At 37.8% G+C, this 27,885-nt stretch overlaps 1 protein-coding gene across 2 annotated transcripts in view; it reads left to right on the plus strand.

The window, feature by feature from the left end:
* Nucleotides 1-27,885, plus strand: part of CWC27 (CWC27 spliceosome associated cyclophilin) — a 356,917-nt gene that overhangs the window by 113,082 nt on the left and 215,950 nt on the right. For both annotated transcript variants that reach the window (XM_069096407.1, XM_069096408.1), the window contains exon 11: nt 25,415-25,521. In XM_069096407.1, coding sequence (XP_068952508.1) covers nt 25,415-25,521 — 107 coding nt within the window. The remainder of the gene's footprint in view (nt 1-25,414; nt 25,522-27,885) is intronic.

A 27,885-nucleotide genomic window follows, 5' to 3' on the forward strand; every position in this document is an offset into this window, starting at 1 on the left:
GGAAAGGAGGGAGGGAGGAAGGAAGGGAGGGAGGGAGGGAGGGAGGAAGGAAGGGAGGAAGGAAGGAGGGAGGGAAAGAAGGAAGGAAGGAAGGAAGTGAGAAAGGGAGGAAGGAAGGAAGGGAGGGAAGAAGGAAGGAAGGAAGAGAGGGAGGGAGGGAGGGAGAAAGGAAGGAAGGAAGAAAGGAAGGGAGAAAGGAAGGAGGGCAGAAGGAGGAAGGAAGGAAGGAGCCATGTTGCTCAACTAAAATTGGCCATTTGGGTCACCAGTAGGGCAGCTACTACTACTCACAGGTTGTGTTTGTCCTTCATTCTCAAAGAGAATCGGTGACATCAGGAAGGTGACAGGCAAAAGTGTGCAAAGTCACTAGCATCACTCTCTCCTCTGGAGACATCTGGGTCCAGTGGCAAGATACAGACCAGGACAACTGGAGATGGCCCCCATAGCTTGCAAGATAATTTATATATATTATCTTATTTGAGTTTAACAGCACCCTCTAAGATAGGCATCATGGGTGTTATTATCCCCTTTTTTACAGTTAAAAAAACTTTCTTCCTTATACCCAAACCTTGTATTATTTACACCATCTGCCTCTTTCACTCCTATTCATAGGCTGCTGAACAGAACTAGAAGAAGTCATGCAGTCGTGCTAATTGGGCTCATTACAAATTTGTTATCTAATCTCAATTGAGCCTTCACTATAGCCAAGCATTACTCATCCCTAATTTATTCTTTATCACATTCTCCCTAGCATCTGTTCCAAGCCATCTCTTTTCTCCTTCAGTCCCCCATGCTACCTTCCATTCCCAGTCTCTTAGCTGAGGACTTCAGTTAATGCTATAATCGAAGCCCTCCACTATCAGGACCTTCTTCTCTATACCTAAAAATCTCTTTACATCATTTTCCATTCTCCTCTCCTTCCCTACAATCTATTGACAGTAGAAACTGAACATAGCTACCCTAAGCCCCAGAAAATTTTCTTCATCAGTCTTATGACCAGCTAGTCATCCTATCCTCAAAATGACTGTATTAAGTCAGAGGCTCCTTTTTTCAAGTCAATAATGATTTGTTTCATGAGTTATTGGCCTTGAGGATTGGGGCCTCCATCAATAATTAATACAGATACAAGACTTGCCTGCCCACAATGGCAGAAACAACTATTCTCTGAGGGCCAGAATTTGTCTGGGTAAACTTGGGGTCCTTTATAAGTCTGTTTCCATTGAGAAACTCTGACCTACATAAATATGTCACATAGGCTCTCGATTGTCTCTCCTGATTCACTCTGTGAGAGTTGTCAGTCAGGTACTACCCAAAATAAAACACAGGGAAAACACAAGAGCCCTCAGACTGCCAGAACCAAGCCAGAGCGTCGTTCTGTCTCCCTTTTCCATCACACTGATACTGACTAGCCGCTGCAGCTATACTTCTGAGCCCAAGATGGCCCAATTTAAAAATGGAGATACTAAACCTTGTACTCTTATCTCACAGGACTGTTGCAGAGATCAGAGCTCTCATACTCATTTTTTTCTTACTATACAATAAATAATATTCTTTTACATTCACATACCACAATGTATTTTACTATTATTCCTCAGCATATAAGAGCCTACTTTGCTTCCAGTTTTTAACTCCCACAAAGAATGCTACTATGAATATCTTGTATATATGACCTTTCTTTCATTAACCTTCTTGGGTATGCACCCAGTAATGGAATCAAAGGCTATGATGGATAAAGCAGACTTTTGAGAAATCTGGACATCATAAAGAAACTTGTATCCTTGAACCCCCAGATCAAAAAATATTAAAAATAAAATAGTTAAATGTTAAAAGTTTAGTAATTTTTCTCACAAAGTCTCAAATAATTTCTTAATGGTTTAAATAATTCATAGTTCTTCCAACCTTGTTTTAGTTTCCTTGTCTTCCAACAAAGCTTCCCATCCTGAACTATTTCCATTTTTTTATCATTTTAATTTGAGATGTGAAACCTAGATTTTTAATTTGCATTTTTTCTTATTATTAGTGATTTAAGGCATATCCCTTGACTATTTATTCATTGGGGAATGGATTATGGTCTTATGTGTTTGTTAGTTCCCCATATATCTTATTAGCAGATATTGTTCAAAATTTTTTTTCCTACCTATGGACATTTGCCCTTCTTACCTGCATTGCTTTTGTGGAAAGCAGGCAGGCAATATATAAGAAATAACAAGCAGAAGTGTAAAATTTGCCTTCACCCTGAACTATGTGACTTGATAAAATCAAACACCATCTAGCCTTTCCACTATGTTTTATAAAATATCTCCATAGACAAAAAATTGCTCTTTATCATTCCAGCCTGATCTCCAATCTCCTTTGCAAGGGGGAGTTGATGCCCTGCACTCAGTGATAAACTTTCTCACACTTTCATATTTTAGTGATTCTGAACCCCTATAGGTCATCACTGAAACCGCATTCCTCACCCTAACCCCTACTTCCTTATTCCCATCCCCTTTAACCCTCACACTCAAAAGTTTACCTGTTAATGAAACCTGGCTCCCCACAGATTATACATCTGCCCTTTCTGGTACTGGCCACATCCCCACTTACCCCTCTTGGCTCACTGATCTACATGGGGAGGTGGAATGCTCTTTGCTGCTCATTGCTACTTCTAGATTCTCCCCTCACCTTCATCACTCAGTAACATCTCCTCCTTTAAGGTTCTTACTGTTCATATCTACCACCCAATCAGAATCCTGGTAGCATTTGTCCCCTTCCTTTCTCAGTGAATTGGTTACATGGCTCACAATTTTCTCTCCTCCCCCAAATTCTTGCTTTCTTACTAGGGGACTCTCCATCAAAGACACTAAATACTCTATTCTTCAACCTACTTACTTCCCATGAGCCTACTGTTCTCCACTTCAGCCACACACATAGATAGTCATATCATTTGTCTTGCCATCATTCATATGTACTTCCATGTTCATAAATTCCAAAATCCAACCTTATCTGACCATAATCTATTGGCTTTTTACCTCTTCCTCTGCATTTGTACTGTTACTTCCAATCCCTTGACCCTTCATTTATTTCCCAGGCCATATTCCCTGCATTAGCCACTTTCTTCAGTTTTACTCATCTTATCCCTTGGTAAACCAGTTCAGCTGTATTCTGTCCTCTCTTGAATCCTAACCCCTTTATCATATTACTAATTACAACCTTTGAAGCCTCACTATCCCACTCTCCACAGCAGCTCTTCCAAACCTTTTCATCCCTCAAATCTCCCATGACTCTCCCTCTGCTTATACTCTTCAGCTGAGGACCTAGCCTCATATTTTACAGACATAATTGAGGGCATTTGCCCTCTTCTTCTCTCTTCCTCATTTCATATCTCTCATGTATCTCTGCCACTATTCTGTCCTTCACCCTTGTCTCACATGATGAAGTGGTCTTACTCCTTATCAAAACTAACCCTTCTACTGCTTGTCAAGGTATCCTATTCCATCCAATCTCCTCCAAAAGATTGTCCCCTCTGACATCCCAACTCTTTCAATTATTTTCTTTTTTTTTTTCATTTTTCAAATGCTTTATTGACTTCTGATTTACATCATTCATTTCTGCAAGATTTTGAAGCTACAATTTTCTCCCCATTTTTCCCCTACCCACCACCCCAAAATAGCAGTCCCACAGGATATCCCCTCCTCCAAAATGCTCTCTCCTATATCTTCTCCCATACCACCTTCGACTTTTCAAGTAGGGCATGGTGGATCTCTATGCCTCAGTGCCTGTATATCTTATTTCCCAATTACATGTAAAATAGTATTAATAATAGTATATATGTGTGTGTGTATATATATATATATATATATATGTATATTTAAACATTTGATTTTTAAACTTTGAATTAAAGATTCATTCCCTTCCTCCCTTGTTACCCACCCTTACTGGGAAGATAAGCAATTCAGTATAGGTTGTACATGTGTAGCTAATGCAAAACAATAACATAGTAGATATATTGTAAAAGACTGACTATATTTCCCTCCCTCCTATCCCACCTCCCACTTGTTCTACTCTCTACTTTGATCTTGTCCCTTTTCAAAAGTGGATGCTTCCAACTTCCCTCCCCCCCCAGCCTGCCCTCTCTTCCATAATCCCTCCTTCTCATACCCTTCCCCCCTACTCTCCTGTAGAGTGAGATACCCTATTTAGTGTGTATTTCATTCCCTCCCCAAGCCAAATTCATTGAGAATAAGGTTGACTCATTTCCTTTTGCCTTCCTATTCTTCCCCTCCATTGTAACCATTTTCCCTTGCCTCTTCTTTAGGAGATAGTTTACCCCATTCTGTCTCTCCCCATGTCCTCTCATTATATTCCTCTCTCCCCTCTTAATTTCACCTTTTAAGTATCATCCCTTCCTGTTAAATTGGTCCTGTGCCCTCTATCTATGTATACCTGTAAACATATATACACACGTTCACATATATATTCATATGCTCATATACCCTCATATATAGACATAGATATATTTCTATTCCCTTCAACTATTTTCATACTGACAAAAGTTTCATCAGTTACAATTATTGTTTTTCCATGTAGGAATGTCAATAGTTCAACTTGGATAAGTTCCTTATGATTTCTTTTCCCTGTTTACCTTCTCATGCTTCTCTTGCTTCTTGTATCTGAAAGTCAAATTTTCTGTTCAACTCAGGTTTTTTTTTTTTTTTCAGCAAGAATGCTTGAAAGTACTCTATTCCACTGAATGACCTTATTTTCCCCTGAAACATGATACTCAGTTTTGCTGGGTAGGTGACTCTTGGTTTAAATCCCAGCTCCTTTGACCTCCGGAATATCATATTCCAAGCCCTTCAATCCCTCAGTGTAGAAGCTGCAGATCCTGGGTTATCCTGATTGTGTTTCCACAATATTCAAATTGTTTCTTCCTGGCTGCTTGTAATATTCTCTCCTTCATCTGGGAATTCTGGGACCTGGCTGTAATATTCCTAGGAGTTTTCTTTTTGGGATTTTTTTCAGGAGGTGATTGGTGCATTCTTTCAACCTCTATTTTGCTCTCTGGTTCTTAAACATCAGGGCAGTTTTCTTTGAGAACTTCCTGGAGGATGATTTCTAGGTTCTTACTTTGATCATGGCTTTCAGGTAGTCCAATAATTTTAAAATTATCTCTCCTGGATCTGTTTTCCAGTTTTTCCCTTGAGATATTTCACATTGCCTTCTATTCTTTCATTTGTTTGGGTCTGTTTAACAGCATCTTGATTTCTCATTAAGTTGTTAGCTTCCATTTGCTCCAATCTAATTCTGAAACAATGATTTTCCTCAGTGAGCTTTTGAGATTCTTTTTCCATCTGGCAAATTCAGCTTTTTAAGGCATTCTTCTCCTCATTGCCTTTTTGAGCCTCTTTTGCCATTTGAGTTAGTCCATTTTTTAAGGTATAATTTTCCTCAGTCAGGCTGTTGACTCTCATTTCATAATTTTCTTGCATCATTCTAATTTCTCTTCCTAATTTTTCTTCCACTTCTCTTATCTGCTTCTTAAGGTCCTCTATGGTCCGTAACCAGCTTGTATTTTCCTTTGAAGATTTTGGTGCAGGAGTTCTGACTTCACTGTCTTCCTCCTGTTCCATGCTTTGCTCCTTTTTGTCCCCACAATAGGAGTGTAATGTTGGAATCTTCTGTCTGCTTTGTTTCCTTTGCCTGGCCATGTTGCCCCTGAGTCACTTGAACCCTGGGCTTTTTGCCACAGTAGGACTCTGCCACCAGACAGGGGAGCTTTCATCCCAAATGCTGGGGTTTTCTCAGCTGCTGGAGGTATTAGATATGTGTCCTCTCTGAGGCCTCCACAGGCGCCCCAGACCTCCACCCTAGACTGCAATGCAGATCCAAGCAGGTTAAAGCAAGAGCTATTACCCCTCAGACTGGTTGCTTGGTCCCCCTACACTCTGCAGGCCAGGAGCTGAAGCTGCCACGTGGCACTGGCTGGCTGTGCCTGGCATCTCAGCGGCAAAAGCACGTACTCCCACTTACTGGTCCCAAAGTCCAGACTGCACTGACCTCTCACTTTGTCCTTCACATCTATGTGTTGATAATTCTGGAGAAGGCCACAGCTGCTGCTGATCTGGAGTCCCTCCAGCTGGTGGCTGGTCAGGCCTGCCCTGGGGCTAAAATCTCTGCTTACTGGGCCTTGGCTCGGATGCCAGAGCGCTGTGCTGGCTGATTCCTACCAGCCTGCTGGGCTGTCCTCCCTGGGAGGTTAGCTTCTCTGTGTCATTTTATGGGTTCTGCAGCTCCAAAGTTTGTTCAGAGTCCCCTTCCTATACTGATTGGGGAAGGGGGAAGCCAGAGCCACTCAGAGTTCGTGCTTTTACTCCCTCTTTCAATTATTTCCAATCTTTTCCTGTCTACTGTAGGCTCATTTCCTCCCTGTGAACATGCCCATCTCTCTCCCATCCTGAAAAACAAAAACAAAAAAAACCCTAATTTGATCTTTACATCCCCACTATCATCCTATATTTCTTCTGCCCTTTGTACATAAATTCCTTGAAAAGGTCATCTACAACAGGTGCCCCCACTTTCTGCACTCCTACTTTCTTCTCAACCTCTCAAAATCAAGCTTCTGACCATATCATTCCACCTAAAGTATTTTCTTCAAAGTTGCCAGTGATCTCTTAGTTGCCAAATCCAACAATCTTTTTTCATTCCTTATTTTCTGTGACCTCTCTGCAGCCTTTGATATTTTTGATCACTCTCTCCTCTTTGATTCTCTCTCTCCCGCTCTCTCTCTCTCCTTCTCTGTCTGTCTCTTTTCTTCTCTGTCTGTCTCTCTCTCCCTAGGTTTTCAGGACACCACTCTCTTCTGGTTCTCATCCTACTTATCCTTGTGTCTTTTTTGCTGGGTACTCATCCAGATCATTGCCACTGACCATATGCCCCACAGGATTCAGTCTTGGGCCCCATTTTCTTCTCCCTCTTCACTACTTGGTGACCTCATTAGTTCCCCTGGATTTAATGACCATCTCCATGCTCATGATTCTCAAACCTAGCTAATCTTCCCCCAACCTCTCTGTTGCTCTCCAATATCATATCTCCAACTACCTTTCAGACATCTTGAACAGTAGACATCTTAAGCCCATTGTTTCCAGAATGGAACTCATTATTTTGTATAAGGTAATATGATCCTCCTAGTTCCTCAGGTTCACAAGCTAGGGGTCATCCTGGACTCCTCAATATCCACAATATCTAATCTGTTGCCAAGAACTGTCAACGTCACCTTTGTAACATCTCTCCGAATATACCCCTTGTCTTCTCTGACACTGCCACCACTCTGGTGCAGGCCCTCATCATCTCACTCCTGGAAGACTTTAAGAGCTGCTGCTGCATCTGCCTGCCTCAAGTCTCTCCCCACTCTAATCTATCCTCCATTAGGCCACTAAAGTGATTTTCCTAAAGGACAGGTCTGACCATGTCACTCTCTTACTGAGTGAATTCCAGTGGCTCCCTTTTGCCTCCACAGTCAAATACAAAATCCTCTAACATTTGCAGCCCTTCATAACCTAGCCTCTTCCTACCTTTCTAGTCTTCTTACACTTTATAGTATAACACGTTACTGAATGTTACTGAATCTTTGATCCAGTGACACTGGCCTCCTTGCTTTCCCACAAACAAAATGCTCCATCTCTTAGATCTGGGCATGTTCCCTGGCTGTCCCCCATACCTGGAGTGCTCTCCCTCCTACTGGCTTCCCTGGCTCTCTTTAGGTCCCGACTAAAATCCTATTTTTTAAAGGAAGCCTTTCCAATTCCTCTTATTCTAGTGCCTTCCTTCTGTCAATCATATTTTATTTATGTGTTGGTATGTATTTGTTTGTTGTCTCCCCCATTAGATTGTGATCTCCTTGAGGACAGAGACTGCGTTTTGCATCCCTTTGTATACCTAGCCCTTAGCACAGTGCCTGGCACATAGTAGGCTCCTAATATATGTTTATAGATTAATGGATTTTATGCATATATTATTGCCAAACACTTTCCAAAGTTTAATTTGAATCTACTTGGAAATTTTTTTTAAATGAAGTGTGAATACAGAGTAGCAGACAGAAGCAGGTGGGGATGTAAGGAGAAGGCTTACCTGCTTAATAGCATAGTAGGCTGGCAATATTTTGATGAGAGGATCTAGGAAGCAAGCAGAAAGCACAATCCAGACTCATCCTATAGTTCAAGAAAACAGGATGTGGAACCAAGTCTGAAATTAAGCAAAGAATACATGCATAATTTTTCCCTCACTAGTGTCCTCACTAATACCCACTGGAGCCCTGTCCTTTTAAGCCTTGTCATTTGATCCTAAGTGCACCCTCCTTGTTTCTTTGGATAACTTTTAGTTATTGACAGGTCCCAGACAATGCTAGTATTTTCTGCCTGTGAAAAATGCTAAAAGTGTCCATGAAGAGAGTTCCTTTTAAGGCTTCCTAGGAATTCTCCCAACTTATTCAGCTACTTCTTAAGTGTCCTAATGTGAGATAATAAAATCACATCTTCAGTACAGAGGAGTATACGTTACAATAATAAGGTTGCTTCTTAACCACAGGTAGCTAATTCACCTTAACCACTTGTTAGTGAGAGTTCCAGATATAGTTAATAGGACCACATTCCTATTAGCAAAACAGAACCTTTTGAGCAAATGCATCAACAAGATTTTTAAGTAATTTTATCATCAAGGACAAAGTAGTAATGATTTTTGGTTGCTACTCTCACATTATCATCAAACTGGAAAGTGGTCAAACTTTTAACCCACTTTTGAAAAATATTGGAAACTAAATCAGATACTTTAGTCCATCTCTCCCAATTGTCACTAGTCAAAGACTTTAAAAAATTAAATGTGGGTTAGAAAAGAAAAAACCAGATTGTAGATAAGAAATCTTGTCAAAACTATAATTCATAATACAAACACTGTATTTCTCTAACACACCATCTCTCACTGTCATAAATTGCATAATTCCTTTGACACTGATAAGTATGTGAAGGCTCCTTAAACATGTAAGCTGATAAATTTTTATTGGACTAGTATTTTTTAATCCATATGGTTATAGCCAATTTAGAGGAAAATAATATAAATGAAATGTTAATAATCCAGTTATAGGATAAATTGTAGATAATTGTAAAAATATATAACCATATTCAGTCAAACCTAACTTAAAGAGAAAATCCCTAAGTGCAAAAAAACAAAAAAGCAATTACTTATTCTAGTAAGGAATAGTTTATAGGAATAGGCCCCAGTGACAGAGATTTCTGAAGCCATTTCTTAGTCCTTTCAGGTAGAAATATGTAGCATCTAGGGAAAAAATATTTGACAGTGCATAGTCCAAAGCTCATAATTTTGATTCTCATTTTAACAGCCTTAAATGTCTTCCATTGCCAAAGTACAGAGAAAATGAGATTCTTGAACCTTAAAATTAGAGTGATCTGAAGGCCAGTTTATAAATCTTGTTTTTCATTCCAAGACAAATTCTGAGTGTCTACAAAAAGTGTTGTTTGAGTGAATTTAAATATTCTGGCAGGGTTACAAATCTTTATTGTTTAAAAAATGCTGCAGAAGGCAATTTTGCATCATCTGTTTTGACCTCAATCATAATTGTTCACTTTGAAATCTGTTATTTATTTCAACAGTTTAGAAGAACCATTTCTGTCATCCCTCTGTTGATACAATCAAAAAGAGTATTTTTATTCTCTACCTTAGTCTTTATGAGTTGCTGTGACAGAACAAAAAACAAAAACAAAACAAAAAATATCAATTTCTTGGATCTGTTTTCTAATGCCTTTCTCCCCTTAGTTAGACTTGAATGACGGATAAAAATCCTGGTGGTTGAAGCCTGTGTAGACCTAACAGAGTTCACATTGCCCGCACCCTCATTGACAGAGGAGGAAGCTGGGATCCAGAGAGTCTGTGGCTTGCCCAAGAGCACACAGTAGCAGGGCCAGGATTAGAATTTATGACTTCCAATTTCTAGTCCAAATCACATTATTTTTTTTCAATCAAAGAGAAAATTCTCTGGATATTAAAATATTAACTGCATCCTTGGATTTCAGCAAGAATAGGTAGCAATAAGCTTAGTTTTATAATTTGCCAGGCATCTCCTTAGCTTTCTTTTTTTCAAAAATAGGTTTAGCTTTTATTCTGAATTTTATAAACACAAGGTAAAATGAGTGTTTCCATATATGTTATAGAACAAAAGATTTTGCATGAAACTTCGAATTTCAGTTATGTAGAGCTTGCTTTTACCAGTGTTCTTTCCATTATATATGTTGCCCTCCCCAAACCTTATAAATTCATCCTCTTGAACCATAAACTAAAAAGTATAAAATTCGTTCCAATAAGGTGATGAAGAATCCAGCTGTCACAATGAAATGTTATCACCTTTAATACAGTGTTTTAACAGTGTCGGAATTTTAGTTACCTTAAAATATAAACAGTCAATGAATCTCAGAATTCATGCTACACAATATTCTGCTGTCACATGGGCTCATTAACAACGTTACTGTAGTTTTCAAATTTATAATCAGCTGTAATACTTTCTGTCTTACGCTGTTTTAGATTTCCAAAGGATTGGAGAGACCTCGACTAATTTTTATATGGAGTTGCTCATAATTAAAAGTTATTGCACACACAGACACATGTAATTTGAGTTTTAGGGAAATGTTTCATATACATTTGCAAGATTAAAAAATCTCAGCCATATCCTCAGGGTTCTTGTTTGTTTTCTTTTCCCCTAGTCTCCAGGAGTTGCAGCGCATTGGAAATGTCCGGACAGATGCATGAGTAAAATGGGGAGAGGTTTACTTATAGAAAGGAGTATTTAAAAAGTGTTTATAAAGGACATAACAATTGAACTGTACTTTGAAAGAAAGACAGAGTTTGAATAGGGATGCAGGTGTAGAGGGTTTAGAGATGAAAAGAGGGAGCTGGACTAGACAATCTCTAAGATCCATTCTTACTCTAACAGTCAATGATTATACTTCATGCTTTGCCTACAGTTCATCTGTCAGTCTTTTCTCATTATTTTAAAGTCAGTTGTTTTCAGTTTACATTTAAATGATGTAGATATTTCCATCAGTTCCATTAAGGCAGTAATATTTTGAAGTAAGGTGAAAAGATGGAAAAGTAGATTTCTTATCATCAATGTTAATCAAAGTTAAAAGCTGTTAACTATAGTAATTTACCCACTCTTTTCAATTGAGTTCAGGTACACACACACTCACCTCCACATATACATCTTGGGTTAACGGTAGCTCTTACTAGTATAGTCTCACCTTTATATTATTTATGGAATTTATCCAGTTAACTTCTTTTTCCATACTGTTAATATGTGCCAAGATTTCCATTTAATTTCAATAAGATTTAACACTTGTAAATGGTCTTAATTTGCTTGGTATAACCATTTGGGTTAACAGATGTGCCATTTTCCCATTTACAAAATGTCTCTGCCAGATATGTGGAAATTTAGCCAAAGGGAAATGAAAAGTCTCATATGTCTGATCATCTTCCCAAATATAGGTTTTTAAAATTAAGTCCATTTAAGACTCAGTTTTTTGCTTAACAATTTACATTTTATTATGTTGAATAGAAGTAGAAATAGTCTGAGTTTATCACCTTTTGCTTAGACTATTGCAACAGACGCCTAATTGGTCTCTCTGCATTAAGTTTGTCCCCACTCCAAACCATTCTCAACTTAGCTGCCAAAGTAATTTTCCTGAAGGATAGAAGTCTGACCACATCACTCCCCTACTTAATCAGCTCCAATGGCTCCCTATTGACTATAATGGGGTAATAATGATAACAGTAATAACAACTAGCATTTATGGAGTGCTTTTATGTTTACAAAGTCATTTGAATACATTAACTGATTTGATTATAATACTCAGAGGCGGTCAGGTAGCACAGAGGATAAAATAATGAGCCTAAAATGGAAAAGTCCAGAATTCAAATCCCATCTCAGACATTTACTAGTTGTGTGACCTTGGTCAAATCACTTGACCTCTGTCTCAGTGTCCTCAACCATCGAGTAGGGGTAATAATAGTGCCTATCTCCCAGGATTGTAATAAGGATCAAATGAGATAATATTTATAAAGTACTTAGCTTAGTATCTGGTACATAATAAGCATTTAATAAATACCAGCCCAAATTTATCTTCTAAGTTCTACCCCTGCATCACCAACTGTCTATTGGCCAGAGTTTTTTTTTTCCAGTCTTGTCTTAACTTTGTATTTCCCTAATAAATATCAGTACCTAATAAAGTGTTCTGCACTTAGTAAACAGTTGTAAAGTTGAATTGAATTGAGAACACCTGTAGCACTTGATTCTCTAAATCCTAACCTGCTTCACACTGAAATATACCCTAGGTGACTTCCTGACTTCCTAAGCAGGAAGTCTCAGAATCCCAACCCCAGCTTATTCCCAGGTAAAGTAAAGTTATCAGGATGATATATACAATGAGTAAATGGTTAGTTTGTTCTTTGTTGTTTGTTTTTTTTTTTTTTTTACAAATTTGTGGAATAGAATTTTTCCTTATCATTTAATACTATTTAGTCAAGCATCCTATTTGTACTAATGCTTAGTTTATCCTGACTTTTTTCCTAAGGCCAAATGTCTTCTATCAAAACAAAGGGGAAAATGTCGGTAATTAAGTCAAACCCCTCAATTCAATTGATTACCTATGTAGTATAGAATATTTGTCTCAGTTATCACCTTTGTTGTACTATTAGAGTCTTGGCATTCATGTAGGCAGTAATTTTTAAGATAAATTTTATATAAGCATATAATCTTAAAAAAACACAACAGGAAAAGAGTAAGCTGCATGGGCAGAAGGGCAAGCTGACATAGTGCATTTTTTTTTTAAGCAATCGGGGTTAAGTAACTTGCTCAAGGTTACACAGCCAGTTATTATTTCTGGGTGTGGCGCTGAGTGTCTGAGCCCGGGATTCGATCTCCAGCTTGTCCCAACACTGGAGCCGGTGCTCTTACTCGCTGAGCCACCTGGCCACCCCTAAGCAATTGGGGTTAAGTAACTTGCTCAAGGTTACACGGCCAGGTGTTTCTGGGTGGGTGCTAAGTGTCTGAGCCCGGGATTCGATCTCCAGGTCAGTCTGACACTGGAGCCGGTGCTCTTACTCGCTGTGCTACCTGGCCGCCCCGACATAGTGCATTCTTATAGTATGTCAAATTCCAGGAAATACGCCTTCATTTCATGAACTAAAACCACCCTCAAGTGCCAAAATTGAAATAAGACGAATGTTGAATTTGCAAAGAAACTTTAAATCAAGAGTCAGCTGCTTTCTATTCTATGTATTTTTTTTTGTTCGATAGTTTATCACTGTAGGAATAAAAGTATTTTTTTCTGTCATAACTCAAAGATGGTATAATATAAGGATTACACAAATTAAAATAAATATTATACCTTTCAGGACATATTTGTTGTATTTTTAATCCCGGTCCTTCAGTATATTTGTCAAATATAATTAGTTGTTTTTTTTTAAAAACTACCAATATTAATGAACACGCTTTTTGAAAGGTAGTTATTCTTTCCATTAAAAGCACTTTTGTTACATCTGAGATAAATGAATGCTACTTTTGAATCTAAAATTAAAAAAAAAACTTATTCTTTTTCAAATGACCAGAATTTTCTAAGCTCGATATTCTTAATTTCCACATACAGAAATTGTTGCTTCCCATAGTACACCATGGCAATCCTTTGAAATGGTAGCAGATCTTTTTAAGAGCAGTTGCTCTTAAAGATGGAAGACTTAAGGAACCACCTATAAGAACATCTGGTGAATGGCATCATGCAGAAGTTCATATGTCTCAACCTTAGTATAGAAGAAGATTGAGATCAGTATTTGTGGGAATTATCTGATCATTAATAAAAGAATGAAGGTGAATCAGTACATGAAAAAAAAACAAAAGTTTAAGGGCCCCAAGTCTCTGTGTTGAACCTGCTCAAAGAGTATTATCAGAGTTCCATAGCAGAAAAAGATAAGAAAATAGCCTTCATCTGTGCAGTGGCATTGTACCAATTAGAGTGTATTCCCCCAGGGATTTCTGGAACCCTGCCATTTTTTAGTAGCTCATAGAAAAACTATATAATCCGTGGCTCAGAGCTACTACTCTGAATTTATTCATATCAGATTTAATCTTGGGGGTTTCTCAAAACCCAGTCTAGGTTTTCCCCCCTAGAAAGTCAGAATTTGACTCATTTTACTTCCTACCCAAGGTTTGTGCAACATTAGAACTTGACTTGTGTTTAGAAAGGGGAAAGAAAGAGCTCTTAGTTTTCATGTAGTATTCAGATTAACAAAAGCTTTGTTTCATCTACCAGAAAATGCAAAACATAAAGTCCAAACAGCAGAATCCATAAATAGTCATGACAACTCTCTTTTATTTTTTGGTTAGCCTCACCTTCCTCACAGACACATATAGTGTTCCAGTTCCAGACTGGTAGTAAAACTCTGAGATCAGGTCTATACCGCCAATGAGAAAGGCACCCAGTGTTGCTAGAGTCAACCTACCCCTTCACCCTACCTCCATTCTCTCCCCCTGTGAGCTCCATCTTACTGAGAGATCTGTCATAGTCCTCTAACTCTGGAGTTGGTGCCCCCACCCCCTCATCAAAAGGAAGAAGCAGTAGGGATCACTAAAGACACCATGTTTTCCTTCCTTTAACCGTTCAAGATGCTAAAAGGTAAAGTGTCCAATCCCTACTTCATCTTTGGCCTTCTTTGTATTCTTATCCTGCATATCTGACATTACTAGTAGAAGAGTAAAGTAGAGGCTGATCCTCCACCTCCCTGCTCCACTCCTTGTTCTTTCTTGGCTTCAGCTCACTCTTTGTCCAGGAGCTCCTCTGAAAGGCCCAGGAAACTTGATTCAACAACTCCTCTGTAAGTCTATCACTATCCTTTGCTGCCATTTATTTATAAGTAAAGGCAAAATAAGTCAAGATAAATAAAGGAAAAATGAACCTTGTGCTTTGGCAAAGAGAGAACATCCACTTCAGAACAAAGGACTCATTGGAGTTAGTGAATTAGCTTGGACAAGGTAATCTCAACTTGTTGAAAAATGCAAGAGGGATTTTAGGAAGGACTTACTGGGTTGGTGTGGTGACATGAACTATTTGGAAGTGTTGGTTTAACTGGATAAGCTTTTGTTTTTCAAAGGCATTGGAAGAGAATAGAAAAGGTTACTAAAGGTGTTATATCACCTGGAAGTTTGATTGACAAGGCTGCTGGGCCTCCATCAGGCATGTAGTATAGATCCTAAGAAGTTAGAGACATTGGTCACCTGGCCACATCCAGAGGTTTACAACTAGGTCTCATTTAGTCCTGAAAATAAATCCCATGAAGTGATCACATTATTTGCATTTATATGGTATATTTCATTTTAGCATGATCCAGTTGCCATATATTACATGATTATAACTTTGAATAGTGCAAGTTTGAATATATGCAAAGACTTGAAGATTCATTATTCACACTAATTGGGACCTGGCTGTATTGAAAGTTGAAGCTTTTTGGGGGGGGAGGGGAGGTTGGTAGTGTATATCAAAAAGTTGGAAGAACTTCACCATCACTGCCAAGCCTCTCAGTGATCTTATTTGTGAATATGTGGTTGAAAAGCACAAGTACAAGAGCAAAAAGGGACAATCTGAGCTGAACCCTTGACCCTTTGACTTCTTTTGGAGATTAATGGGGTCAGAAATGTAATCAAACCTTTAAGAACATTTTCATCTGCTTCATCTGTACATCATTGTTTACTTTTACCACTTCAGTCAAGCCCTTTGTGTTACACTGATGCCAAGTTAGATGGCTTGGGAAACTTACTACGTTTGCCATTAATGCATTAACTGATAATAAACCTACAAACCTGTCTACAAGTTAGGGTTCTTGGCTTTGAAATTAGCTGTAATGAAAATAAAATTCAGTTTCAGGTATGAACATGCCACAGTTTCATGGGCATATGTATTCATATATGTATATGTGTATGAATCTCCTTAAAAGCACTAATGTGATCTTATAATCAGTTAGTCTTTATCTTCCTCTCAGATACCAAAGTGATTTTCCTAAAATACAGGTCTTATTATCTCCTTTTCCTATTCAGAAAATCCCTAATAGTTTGATATGATTCTAGGAGCAAATATAAACCAAACTGACCTTCTTGCTATTCCTTTCTCTATGCCTTGACACTGGATGCATTCCCACCTCATCTTCACTTCTTAGAAGCCCATTTTTTCTTCAAAAGTATCCAAACATTGTTTTCGGAATGAAACTTTTCCTAATCCCTCCACCCCACCTCCAGCAGCTAGTACCCAAACAAAACAAAACCCTCGACTTTCTTCTGAATATATTTTGCATATTCTGGTTTGTGTAAATGTTGTCTTCGTGATAGAATTCAGGTTTATCACCTTATGGCAATTTTGTCTTTGTATCACCAGCACCTAGCACACAGCAGGCACTTAATAAGTGTTTGTTGATTAATTGATTCATTATAGGAGATACTGCCATCTAGAGCTGGGTAGTGGCAATAATCAGTCAGTCATTCAGGATACATTTGTCACCTTGGAGGACCAATACAGATACTGGTCTCCTACTCCATAGGACCTTTTTATTAAGAATTCTTTTGATGGGGGCGGCTAGGTGGCACAGTGAATAGAGCACTGGCACTGGAGTCAGGAGGATCTGAGTTCAAATCTGGCCTCAGACACTTAACCCAAAACTAGCCATGTGACTTTGGGCAAGTCACTTAACCCCAACTGCCCTACCTTCCCCCTTCCAAAAAGCAAATAACATCCAAAAAAACAATTTTTCTTGGTTGACCTTAATTATATATATATATATATATATATATATTGATGCTCCAAGTGGAGGTTAGAGGTGATCTGTGACACATAAGGCCTGCTAATGCAAGAGTCTGGAGGTTCCTCCAGGGCACATTATTAGTAGAAGTAAATTATGTAGCTTTAAACTAATCTCCTATGCTTTAATTGATTGTAGATGATTGGCATCAAGCTCAGATTAAGCATAAAAAGTTTACGAGAAGTGGTACACGCCAAGAGAAAAGGGTATAATCCTTGGGAATCAAGCCTATTCTCCCAAATGGGTGAACTACTGTTAAGGGAGTGGCCAAAGTTGGAGCTCTGCAATAGAATCCTGTATTTGATGGTAATTGACACTCTCTGGGATATGAGAAGGCAGTCAGTGCTGCCCCAGAACTAGCATTCCACAGCTGTGAGTACCCTACACAATGACTTTGAACACCTGGAACAAGAAACTTGGATCTCACGCAAAACAGGTTTTGCTAGCTCAGGATAGTAACAGATCTTTACCAGAATGACAAAGCCTAATTTCAAAGGAAAGTGCTACCAATTTGAGCTGCTTACTTGGAAAACATCAAGACCAGAAATCTTTTGGAAATAAGGAGCTTACACTTCTTGTCCCTGGAAAGAGCTTGAAAGAACAAAAGAAATATCCTCATGGTGATAGACTTCTTCACCCAGTCCATCCCAGCCTACATAACCCAGAATCAAAAGGCTTCCATAGCCACAAAGGTATTAAGATCATAGATTTATAGTTGGAGGTAACCTTCAAGGATATGAAATCCAAACACCCTCATTTTACAGAAGAGGAAACTGAGGCTCTTAAAGAGGTAATTTTGATCAAAGTCAAGATTTTGAGACCAGGCTGCTCAAGGAGAAATTTGGCAAGGATCAAGAAATTTGGGATTACACCAAACCAGCCTTAAGGAGAGCCACAGTTAGAGCATTTTAATTATATTCTGAAGGCCCTACTACTGATGCCCAAAAAGAGAGTTTGAAGTTTTATATGGCCTTTCTAGTAAATGCCTATAATACCACCAAGAATGGGGCCATAAACTTTATTCCATACATGCTGCTTTGGAGTCTGAGAATATGTAGATTTAAAGGCTTATGACCAGTATATCTCTCAGCTGAGAGGTCAGTTGTTGGAAGTCTAACATAGGTTCCCAAAGTGGGTGATGCTGCCCCCTGTGGGGTACAGGAACAATCCAAGGGGGCAGTAGTAGCCTTGAGTGCAGTTGGGGGGCATTGAATAAAAATAAGGGGGCAGTGGAAGCTTAAGGAAAGAAGAGAAGAAAATTTTTAAAAATCATTTGTCCATGTTTCATCTGTTGTATAACAGAGTTAAAGTCATATTGATTACATAATTTTCCAAATAAACACACAAAATGCAAGTTATAACTGTCCAATGGTCAAGCCCACTGACAGGTCTTAACAAGCAAATGTTGGCAGACAAGTGTGTCATACATTATCAGGAAGTCCAGCATTCATTGCCTAGAATATGTACGTGTAATGACTTGTTTTCAATATGATACTATATGGATACTTGATGCAATATTGTGTAATCAAAATTTCAATGCGAGAAGAACCTACAAATTTACAATAAAATATTAAATTTAAGATGTCATTTAAAAAAATATTTTTTGAAATAATGCAAATTTCAAAAAAAACTATTAAAGGGTTAAAGAAAGTAGACTTCCAGGAGAGGGGGGAAAGAGGAGGGGCACTGAGTATTTTTTTTAAGAGGGCAATAGGCCAATAAGTTTGAAAATCTCTGTTCTAAATCTAGTTCTGATTTTGACTCAAGCAAGCATGGGGAAGAACCAGAAATGGTACTATACTTGAGTTTACCATCAGAAACTCCAGCCAGATCATAGAGTTCTGCAAAATCTTGACCTCCAGAGAAATCACAAGATGGTGGACCATTAGAGTTTTCCAATACATTCAAAGCAAACCATTGAAAGGTAAATTAGAACCAAAACGGCAGAGTATAGGAAACAGCTGAGCTCTCCTAACATTACCCTCCAAACAACTAAAATAATGTCTAAAATAGAATTCTGGAGGTTGCAGAGCCAACAAAAGATTAAAGTGAGACATTTTTCCAGCCCAAGCCAATGTAGGAGATCCCAAGGAGAGGTCTATGACACTGGAGTAACGACTGGCCTGGAGCCCTTGAAGCAAAAGCACCGGCTATAAGCCTTGGAGGCAAAGGCAACAGCAGCGGCAGCTCCAGGAATTCTCAAGCCAGAGATGGAAAGGGGATCTGGTAACTGGTCAGAAAGAGATTCCAGGGGACTCCTGTGCTAGCCCTGGGCACAGATCTAGACACTGTTTGCCCAACTGCATTGCCTATACCCACTTTCAAGTCACAGTTTCAGGGCAGAGAAAAGTGCTTGCAGTCCCAAAAGATCAGAGGCCCTAAGAAGCAGTATCACTTTCAATCACAGGGAATCAGTTACCCTGACTAGCAGCATCCCATGCAGCTGCAAGGAATCAAGAACCCTTCCTGAATAAGGACCAGAATACAGACTAGGAGAGCAGTGATTACATCTCTTTCCAGATCATACCACCTTAAAAACACTGAAAACTTCCAAGTCCCCAGATCTAGCTGGGAAAGCTAGCAGTGTGAAAAAGCCTGAAGCTTGGGACAGTGCTTCTCCCACTCCAGAAATAAAGGCCAACTTTAATTTTTTTTTTTTTTTGCTTTTTGGAGAGGAAAAGCAGGGCAGTTGGGGTTAAGTGCCTTGCCCAAGGTCACATAGCTAGTAAGTGTTAAGTATCTGAGGTCAGATTTGAACTCAGGTTCTCCTGACTCCAGGGCCAGTGCTCTATTCACTGCACCACCTAGCCTCCCCATTTTAATTTATTTTTTTCCCCAACTTTAATATGAAGTTGAAAGTTCAGAAATAGTCCCAGCAAACAACAGCAAAAAAGGACCTGACCATAAAAAGCTACTATTGTGATAGTGGTAAGGAAGTTGGAAGACACAAACTCAGAAGAAGAAAATCAGTGTTAAGACAATCTAAGTGTCAAAAAAAGTGAATTAGACACAAGCCAGTAAGAATTCCTGGAAGAGCATTTAAAAATGGTTTTAAAATCAAATAAGAATGTTAGAGGTAGAATTGGTAAAAGAAATGAGAGTGATGCAAGAAAATTATGAAAAGACAATTTAAAAGGTTGGCAAAATAGGCACAAGAAGTCATGAAAATAATACCTGAAATTGATCAATACCAGAATTGATCAAATGGAAAAAAACAAGTACACAATTTTACCACTGAAAATAACTCCCTAAAAAGCAGAATAGACCAAATTTTAAAAGAAGGGGTCAAAAGATTAATGAAGAATATAACTCCTTAAAAATTAGGATTGGGCAAGCAGAAGCTAATAACTCCATGAGGCATCAAGAAACAATAAAACAAAGCCAAAATATCGAAAAAGTCAAAGAAAATATGAAATAATTCATTCAAAAAAAAACTGACCTGGAAAATAGATCTAGGAGAGATAATTTAAGAATTATTAGAATGTCTGAAAGGCATGATCAAAGACAGAATCTACAAATCATATTTCAAGAAATTTTCTTAGAACCAGAGAAAGGGTAAAATAAAATTGAAAGAATCTACCTGTCCCAAAATGGAGACTCATAGAAATATTATAGCCAAATTCCAGAGCTCCACAGTCAAAGAGAAAATACATCAAGCAATAAGAAAAAAAAAATTCAGGTATTATAGAGCCACAGTTAATTTAGCAGTTACCATGTTAAGGAAGCAGAGGGCTTGGAATATTATATTCTGGAAGGCCAAAAGAGCTGGGATTATAACAAAGAATAGGCTGAGTGCATTGAATTCATCCATAAAATGGAAGTGGGTAGCAGAATAGATTAGAAACCAGAATTCAACAATATTTTGTTTTATAAGAAACATACTTGAAACAGAGAGATACCCACCAAGTTAAAATAAGGGAATGAAGTAAAATCTGTTTTGCTTCAGCTGAAGTAAAAATGACAAGGGTAGCAATCATGACCTCAGACAAAGCAAAAGCAAAAATAAACGTAATTAAAGAGAGATAAGCAGGGAAACTACATTCTCCAAAGGAAACAAAACTTTCACTCCTTCCAGATGATATGATAGTATACTTAGAGAACCCTAGAGATTCAACCAAAAAACTAATTATAACAACCACTTTAGCCAAGTTGCAGAAGGTAAATAAACCCACAAAATCATCAACATCTCTATATGTCACCAATAAAACCCATCAGGAAGAGCTAGAAAGAGAAACTCCATTTAAAATAACTGCAGACATTATAAAATACTTGCAAAGTCTGTCTGCCAAGACAAACCCAGGGATTGTATGAACACAATTACAAAACACTTTTCACACAAACAACTGGAAAAATATTACTCATGGGTAGGCCAAGCCAATATGACAAACATGATAATTCTACCTAAATTAATTTATTTACTCAGTGCCATACCAAAGAACTTTAATAGAGCTAGAAAAAATAACAAAATTCATTTTGAAGAACAAAAGATCAAGAATAGTAAAGGAAGTAATGGGAAAAAAAGGAATGTAGCCTAGCAGTACCAGATCTCAAACTGTATTACAAAGCAGTAATCATCAGAACAACCTGTTACTGACTTAATAGAGTGGTGGATCAGTGGAATAGACTAGGTATACAACACACAGTCGTAAATGACCATAGTAATCTAGTGTTTAATAAACCCAAAGATCCACATTTTGGGGACAAAAACTAACCATTTAACAGAAATTACTGGGAAAACTGTAATGCAATTTGGCAGAAACCAACATCTGCCACTGTATGCCAAAATAATATCAAAAATGTGTAAATGATTTAGACATAAAGGGTAATTTCATAAACAAATTAGGTAAGCATGGAAAAATTTGCCTGTCAGATCTATGGATAAGGGAAAAGTTTATGACTAAACAAGAGATAGCATCATGGGAAATAAAATCAACAATTTTGATTATATAAAATTAAAAATATTCTTGCACAATTAAAACCAATGAAGCTAAAATTAGAAAGAAAACAAGAAGCCTAGGGTGGGGTCAAGGGCAATTTATAACAAGTTTCTATGATTAAGGCCTCATTTTTCAAACATATATGGAACTGAGCCAAATTTATAAAAATAAGAGCCATTCCCCAGTTGGTAAATGGTTAAGGATATGAACAGCCAGTTTTTAGAAAAAGAAATCAAAGCTATCAATTTCACATGAAAAAAAATGCTTTAAATCACTATTGATTAGAGAAATGCAAATTAAAACAACTCTGAGGTACCACCTCCAACCTATCAGATTTTCTAATCACAAAGGGAAAATGATAAATGCTGGAGGGAATGTGAAAAAATAGGTACACTGATGCACTGTTGGTGGAGTTGTAAACTGGTCCAACCATTTCTAGAGAACAATTTGGAACTAGGTCCTAAAGGTTATAAAACTGTGCATACCTTTTGACCTAGCAATACCACTACTAGATCTGTATCCCAAAGAGATCAAAGGAAAAGGACCTATTTGTATAAAAAATATATTTATAACAGCTCTTTTTTTTGTAGAGACAAAGAATTGAAAATTGAGGTGATGCCCATCAATTGTGGAGTGGCCAAACAAGTTGGGGCATATGATTGTTGTGATATTATGCTATATATATTATGCTATGAGAAATGACAAGTAGGATGGCTTCAGAAAAACCTGGGAAAAATTTTAAGTACTCGTGCAGCGTATGGAGTAAGCAGAACCAGGAAGACATTGCACATAGTAACCACAGTATTGTGAAGATGATTAATTGTGAAAGACTTGGCTACTCTGATCAAGGAAATGATCCAAGACAATTCTAAAGGACCAATGATGAAAAATGCTACCCACCTCCAGAAAGAGAACTGATGAATCCTGAATTCATATTGAAGCATACTTTTTAACTTTCTTTATGTTTCTTGATTTTTATTATTATTTGCAACATGACTAATATGGAAATATGTTTTGCATGACTTCACAGCTATAATTGTTTTCATATTGCTTGCCTTTTCAATGGGTGGGGGAGGGGAGATGGAAAGAGAATTTGGAACTAAAATATTTTTTGAAGTGAGTGTTAAAGTAAATAAATAAAATTTTAACACGAAGAAAGACAATATATCTGCTGTTAATAACAAGGGAGGAAAAAGCTCCCTTTGTTCTCTATAAATGATTTAAATTCCTTAGCAAACCATAGGATCAAAGCATGGAAGAATTGAAGACTTCCATAAAAGGCTTATCCACCAGTTGTAAGTAGACAAGTGAAGCCTGAAGGTGACCCATTTGCAGAAGACACAGGTCAAAGTCTGGATGAAGAGGAATTTCCTTGGAAATTTTGGAAGGATGCCAAGATTATCCCAGTCTAATAAAGAAGGCGAAGCCAGACTGACAGTCTATTGCAACCTTGTTCCATACCCTTATTTTAGAGGTTCCAGTGGAACAAGGGCCACTTTATTGCAACCTAACCTCTTAGGGACTATAGATAGCACCATTCAGACACTTCTCCAGCGACCCAGAATTATTACTTCTACACAGTGATCAAAAAATTCCTGCTCCCAAACAGAGCATGGAAAGACCCAAGAGTTCACTTGATCTGTCTGTCCTCACCAAGCATTGTCCTAAATCTCTCCTCTCTTTTGTGGCTAAACTTCTTGAGTTTATAATAGATGCTTCAATAATAGATGTTTCCACTCCCTTTCCTTTCTTTCTCTTAACTCTTTGCAGTCTGGATTTGATATCGTCTTTCAACCATAACTAAGTTTCCACTTATTTCATAATCTAATGGCCTTTTCTCAATTTTCATTCTTCTTGACCTGTCTGTAATCTTTAAAAGTCTCCTCCTTGATATTCTCTTCTCTCTAGTTTTTCATAATACTGTGCTTTCCTGGTTCTCCTACCTGTCTGACCACTTCTCTGTCTCTTCTGCTAGATATTCATCCACACCATGCCCATTAACTGAGTGATTTCGGAGGTTGTCCTGGGCCCCTTTGTGTTTCCCCTTTTATTCTAGCTCACTTGGTGATCTCATTGACTACTATAGTTTCACTTATCTTGATGCAGATGACTTTTAGATCTACTTATAAAGCCCTAATCTCTCTCTCCAGGTATAGCCTTGCATTTCCAGCTGCCTGTTGGACATCTCAAACTGGATTCCCATAGATATATTAAACTCAGCTTGTCCAAAACTGAACTCATTATCTCCCCCTTCCAAGCCCTTTCCTCTTTTGAGCTTTACTTTTACTTTCAAGGATTCCACCACCCTTCCAGTCACCTAAGGTGTCATCCTCAACTCCTCATTCTCTCACTCTTCCATATCCAATAAGTTAAGTCCTTTCATCTGTGCCTTCACATTATCTCCCCTAAGAGGCTCCTTCTCTCCTCTCACACTGCCACCACCCTGGTGCAGGCCTTCATCACATCATGCCTGGATTACTGCAATAGCCTGTTTGTTGGTCTCCCTGCCTTAAGTTTCTCCCCACTAACGTCTACCCTCCACTCAGCTATCAAATTGATCTACTGAAAGCATAGTTCTAATTGTACTATTAATAGACTCTAGTGGCTCTCTATTTCCTCTTAGATTAAATTTTAATTCCTCTTTTTAGCGTTTAAAGTCCTACACAATCTAGTCCCAAACTGCCTTTTCAACACTATTGGACATGACTCCCCATCTTATATTCTTCATTTCAGCTAGCTTGTCCTTCTCTTTGATCCTTACTCACAACACTTTATCTCCTATCCCCATGCCTTTACACTAGTCATCCCTAATGCTCAGAATTCACTCTCACTTTACATCTGCCTCATAGAGTTCCTCTTGTTCTTTAAGAAGTGACTTGGGGGGCGGCCAGGTAGCACAGTGAGTAAGAGCACTGGCCCCAGTGTCGGGATGACCTGGGGATCAAATCTGGGCTCAGATACTTAGCACCACACCCAGAAATAACTGCCCATGTAACCTTGAACAAGTTACTTAACCCCAATTGCTTTAAAAAAAAAAAAAAGAAGTGACTTGATTTGAAGCTTTTGCTGATCCATTCAACTGCTCGTGTCCATTATCCTAAATTACTTGTATTTAATTATATGGCATATATTTGTATTAATTCATTTTATGGCCATACCTGTATAGATTTTTATATGTACTTTTTCTCCCATTAGAATATAAGTTTCTCTCTTTCTGTGTGTGTGTGTATACACATGTATATATGTGTATATGAATTGCTTCGTTCTTTGTAATTTGGTAGGTGCTTTAAAACCCTTGATTCATTGATTGCTTATTGAGAAGCCTTTGTGTTGACCACACTCTATATGAACCTAAGGTTTGGTTTTGTATTCTTTGTATTCACTTCCATGAAAGAACTTTCGTTGTTTTTTCATTTTAAGCTTACTTACTCACTTTAACTCCCCAACCTATAGTTGAACATAAGTAAATTGCTCTAATCCCTTTGTTTTTACTTCAGTGGTTTAATGTATATTAACTGGCAGTTCTTTTTTTTCTAAGAAAACTTTACTTTCTCAATATTACTTTATTTTCATGCATATGTGTTTTGTCTTTATAGTGAGGAACTCAAGAAAGAAGTCCGACTCCTAAAGCGAGAACTCTTAGCTGCAAAAAGAAAGAAAGAAGATGACTCTTTTGCCAAACAAGCCGAAAAGAGGCTGGAAGGTAAGATCCAGTATCAATTATGGACTATCTCCTTACTTTAGATGTCTTAAGAGTTTGAATCTGGTTATACCTTGTTTGTATAATGGGAAAGAGGAGGGTTTTTATAAAGCATGTCTCTATATTTGGTATTTTCCAAAAAGTCAAGGTAATTGCAAATGTCATCACAACAGCCATCATCCTTGTTAATTGAGTACTAGATAGTGCATAAAATATAGGTAATTAGTATAGTATGTAACTATGTTTAAAGAGCACTTGGATTAGATTCTGCCTCTGCTACTTAGGACCTGAAGGTAGTATGTAATCTTCAGCCAGTTACTTCTAAGTGGTGAATCTCCGGCCTTCAATTTTATTGCTCATCTATAAATGGTGGGATTGAACTAGACAATTTCTAGGACCCCTTCCAGCTTTTACTGCTGTGCATCACACTTTAAAAACTGAATTATGTTATTCTTTTAACTATATTTCAGCTCAAAGGTATTCATGTTTACACATATTATTATTGTTTTTTGGAGGGGGGAAGGCCAAGCAAATGGCGTTAAATGACTTGTCCAAAGTCACACAAGTAGTAAGTGTCAGGTGTTTGAGGTCATATTTGAACTCCAGTCCTCCTGACTCCAGAACCAGTGAGTGCTCTATTCGCTGCACCACCTAGTTGCTCCTACACACATTATTTTTGAGGGTGTAAGTGGAAGCAATGGAGAAAGTAAAAAGAATACTGAGACTCAGTTTAGCTTAAATAGAGTTTTATACAAGAAGAATATGTAACCTCAGGAAGTAATGGCCTCTCTTAACCAGAGGCCACATGACTCCCTCAGGTATATTTCATATGAAATATATTTCATATTTCATAATTTCATATTTCTTGATCCAGTGTGCATTAGACTAGATGACATCCATAGCCATTTATACTTCTTGTATATATTTGAGTGTTGATCCATTTGCTTCTAAAACTGGCAATACTCACTTTTGTTTTGTTTTGTCTTGTCGTATTTTTCCTTTTTTGCAATGTGATATGAGTGGTATTGAGAAACTGGAGAGTCATATACAGCAATTTATTTGTAAAGTGTGCTATGTTCCCAGAGATCTTCTCATTGTTACTTTTGCTAAGCTAGAACGTCTTTGGAGGAAGCTGTTTCACCAAAGAAAGAGTTTTATTTTGTCTAAAAATACTTAAGCTATAAAGCATGTTCATATTCACTTTCCAAAACTTTACACAGTTTTGACTCCTCAACTTTATGTTTTCTTTTTACAAAGATGAATTATCTTGTAATTCCAGTTTCCGTGGTAGGGAATTTGAGTCAGTTGCCTTTGATGCCGTATGATAAATTTACTAGAATAAGTGTTCTCTTGCTAATAAATTCCTTATCTCCTTCCTGGTACATATTGAAAGAGTTTTAAAGAGCCAGCGTAACTCATAGTTCAATCATCCTCATTGCTGTTTAGCTTACTTAGTGGGAAGCATGCTGTATAACTGCTGAAGGAACCATGGTTGTGAGATTTAGGACATAACTAAGAAGTCACCAGAATATATTTTTGGAGCAAATTAATCATGAGCAATTGTATAAGAATGACTAAAAAACACCTCATTAATCTCAAAAATCTAATAAAATGGCAAAGATTATAATATGAACTTCCAAAAAATTTTTCTGTGTAAAATTCATAGGTAGAATATTGCCTAAGTGTGAACCCCTATAGTTGTCATGCTGCATTCTGAAAGAAATGTTAGTGAAAGTAATGTCATTAAAGATTTAGTATTTAAATATTAATAAATGATTTTTTTCATTTTATCTCTAATTAAGACAGATCTATAATCTGTAAAAGAAAACACTAGGAAGTTAGACCTGCAAGAGACTTTAGAGGTCATCCAGGCCATCCATTTCTTTTTACAAATGAGGACTCTTGAGTCCTCAAGAGATTAAGTGATTTATACAGGGTTAACCAGCAATCAGTCAGCAAGTGTTTATTCTTCTTTTTATTGTTGTTATTCTTCTTCATTTGTTTTCAATGGTGTCTGACTCTCTGACCCCATTTGGGGTTGCTGGCAAAGATACAGGAGTGGTTTGACATTTCCTTCTCCAGCTCATTTTACAGACAAAGAAACTGAGGCAAACAGGGTTAGGTGACTTGCCTAGGGTCATACAGCTGGTAAGTGTTTGAGGCCAGATCTGAGCTCAGTAAGATGAGTCTTCCTGACTCCAGTCTTACTGCTGTGCCACCTAGCCACTATATGTCAGGCACTGCTAGACACTGAGAATCGTAAGTGCAAAGAATAAAATAAAATGAGCAAGATAAGGATAGATAGATAGATAGATAGATAGATAGATAGATAGATAGATAGATAGATAGATAGATAGATAGATAGAT

Source organism: Petaurus breviceps, unplaced genomic scaffold (genome assembly GCF_028583685.1).
Source record: "Petaurus breviceps papuanus isolate PSGF00001 unplaced genomic scaffold, PetGlider_PUasm1.0 229, whole genome shotgun sequence".
In the NCBI taxonomy this organism is placed as follows: Eukaryota; Metazoa; Chordata; class Mammalia; order Diprotodontia; family Petauridae; genus Petaurus; species Petaurus breviceps.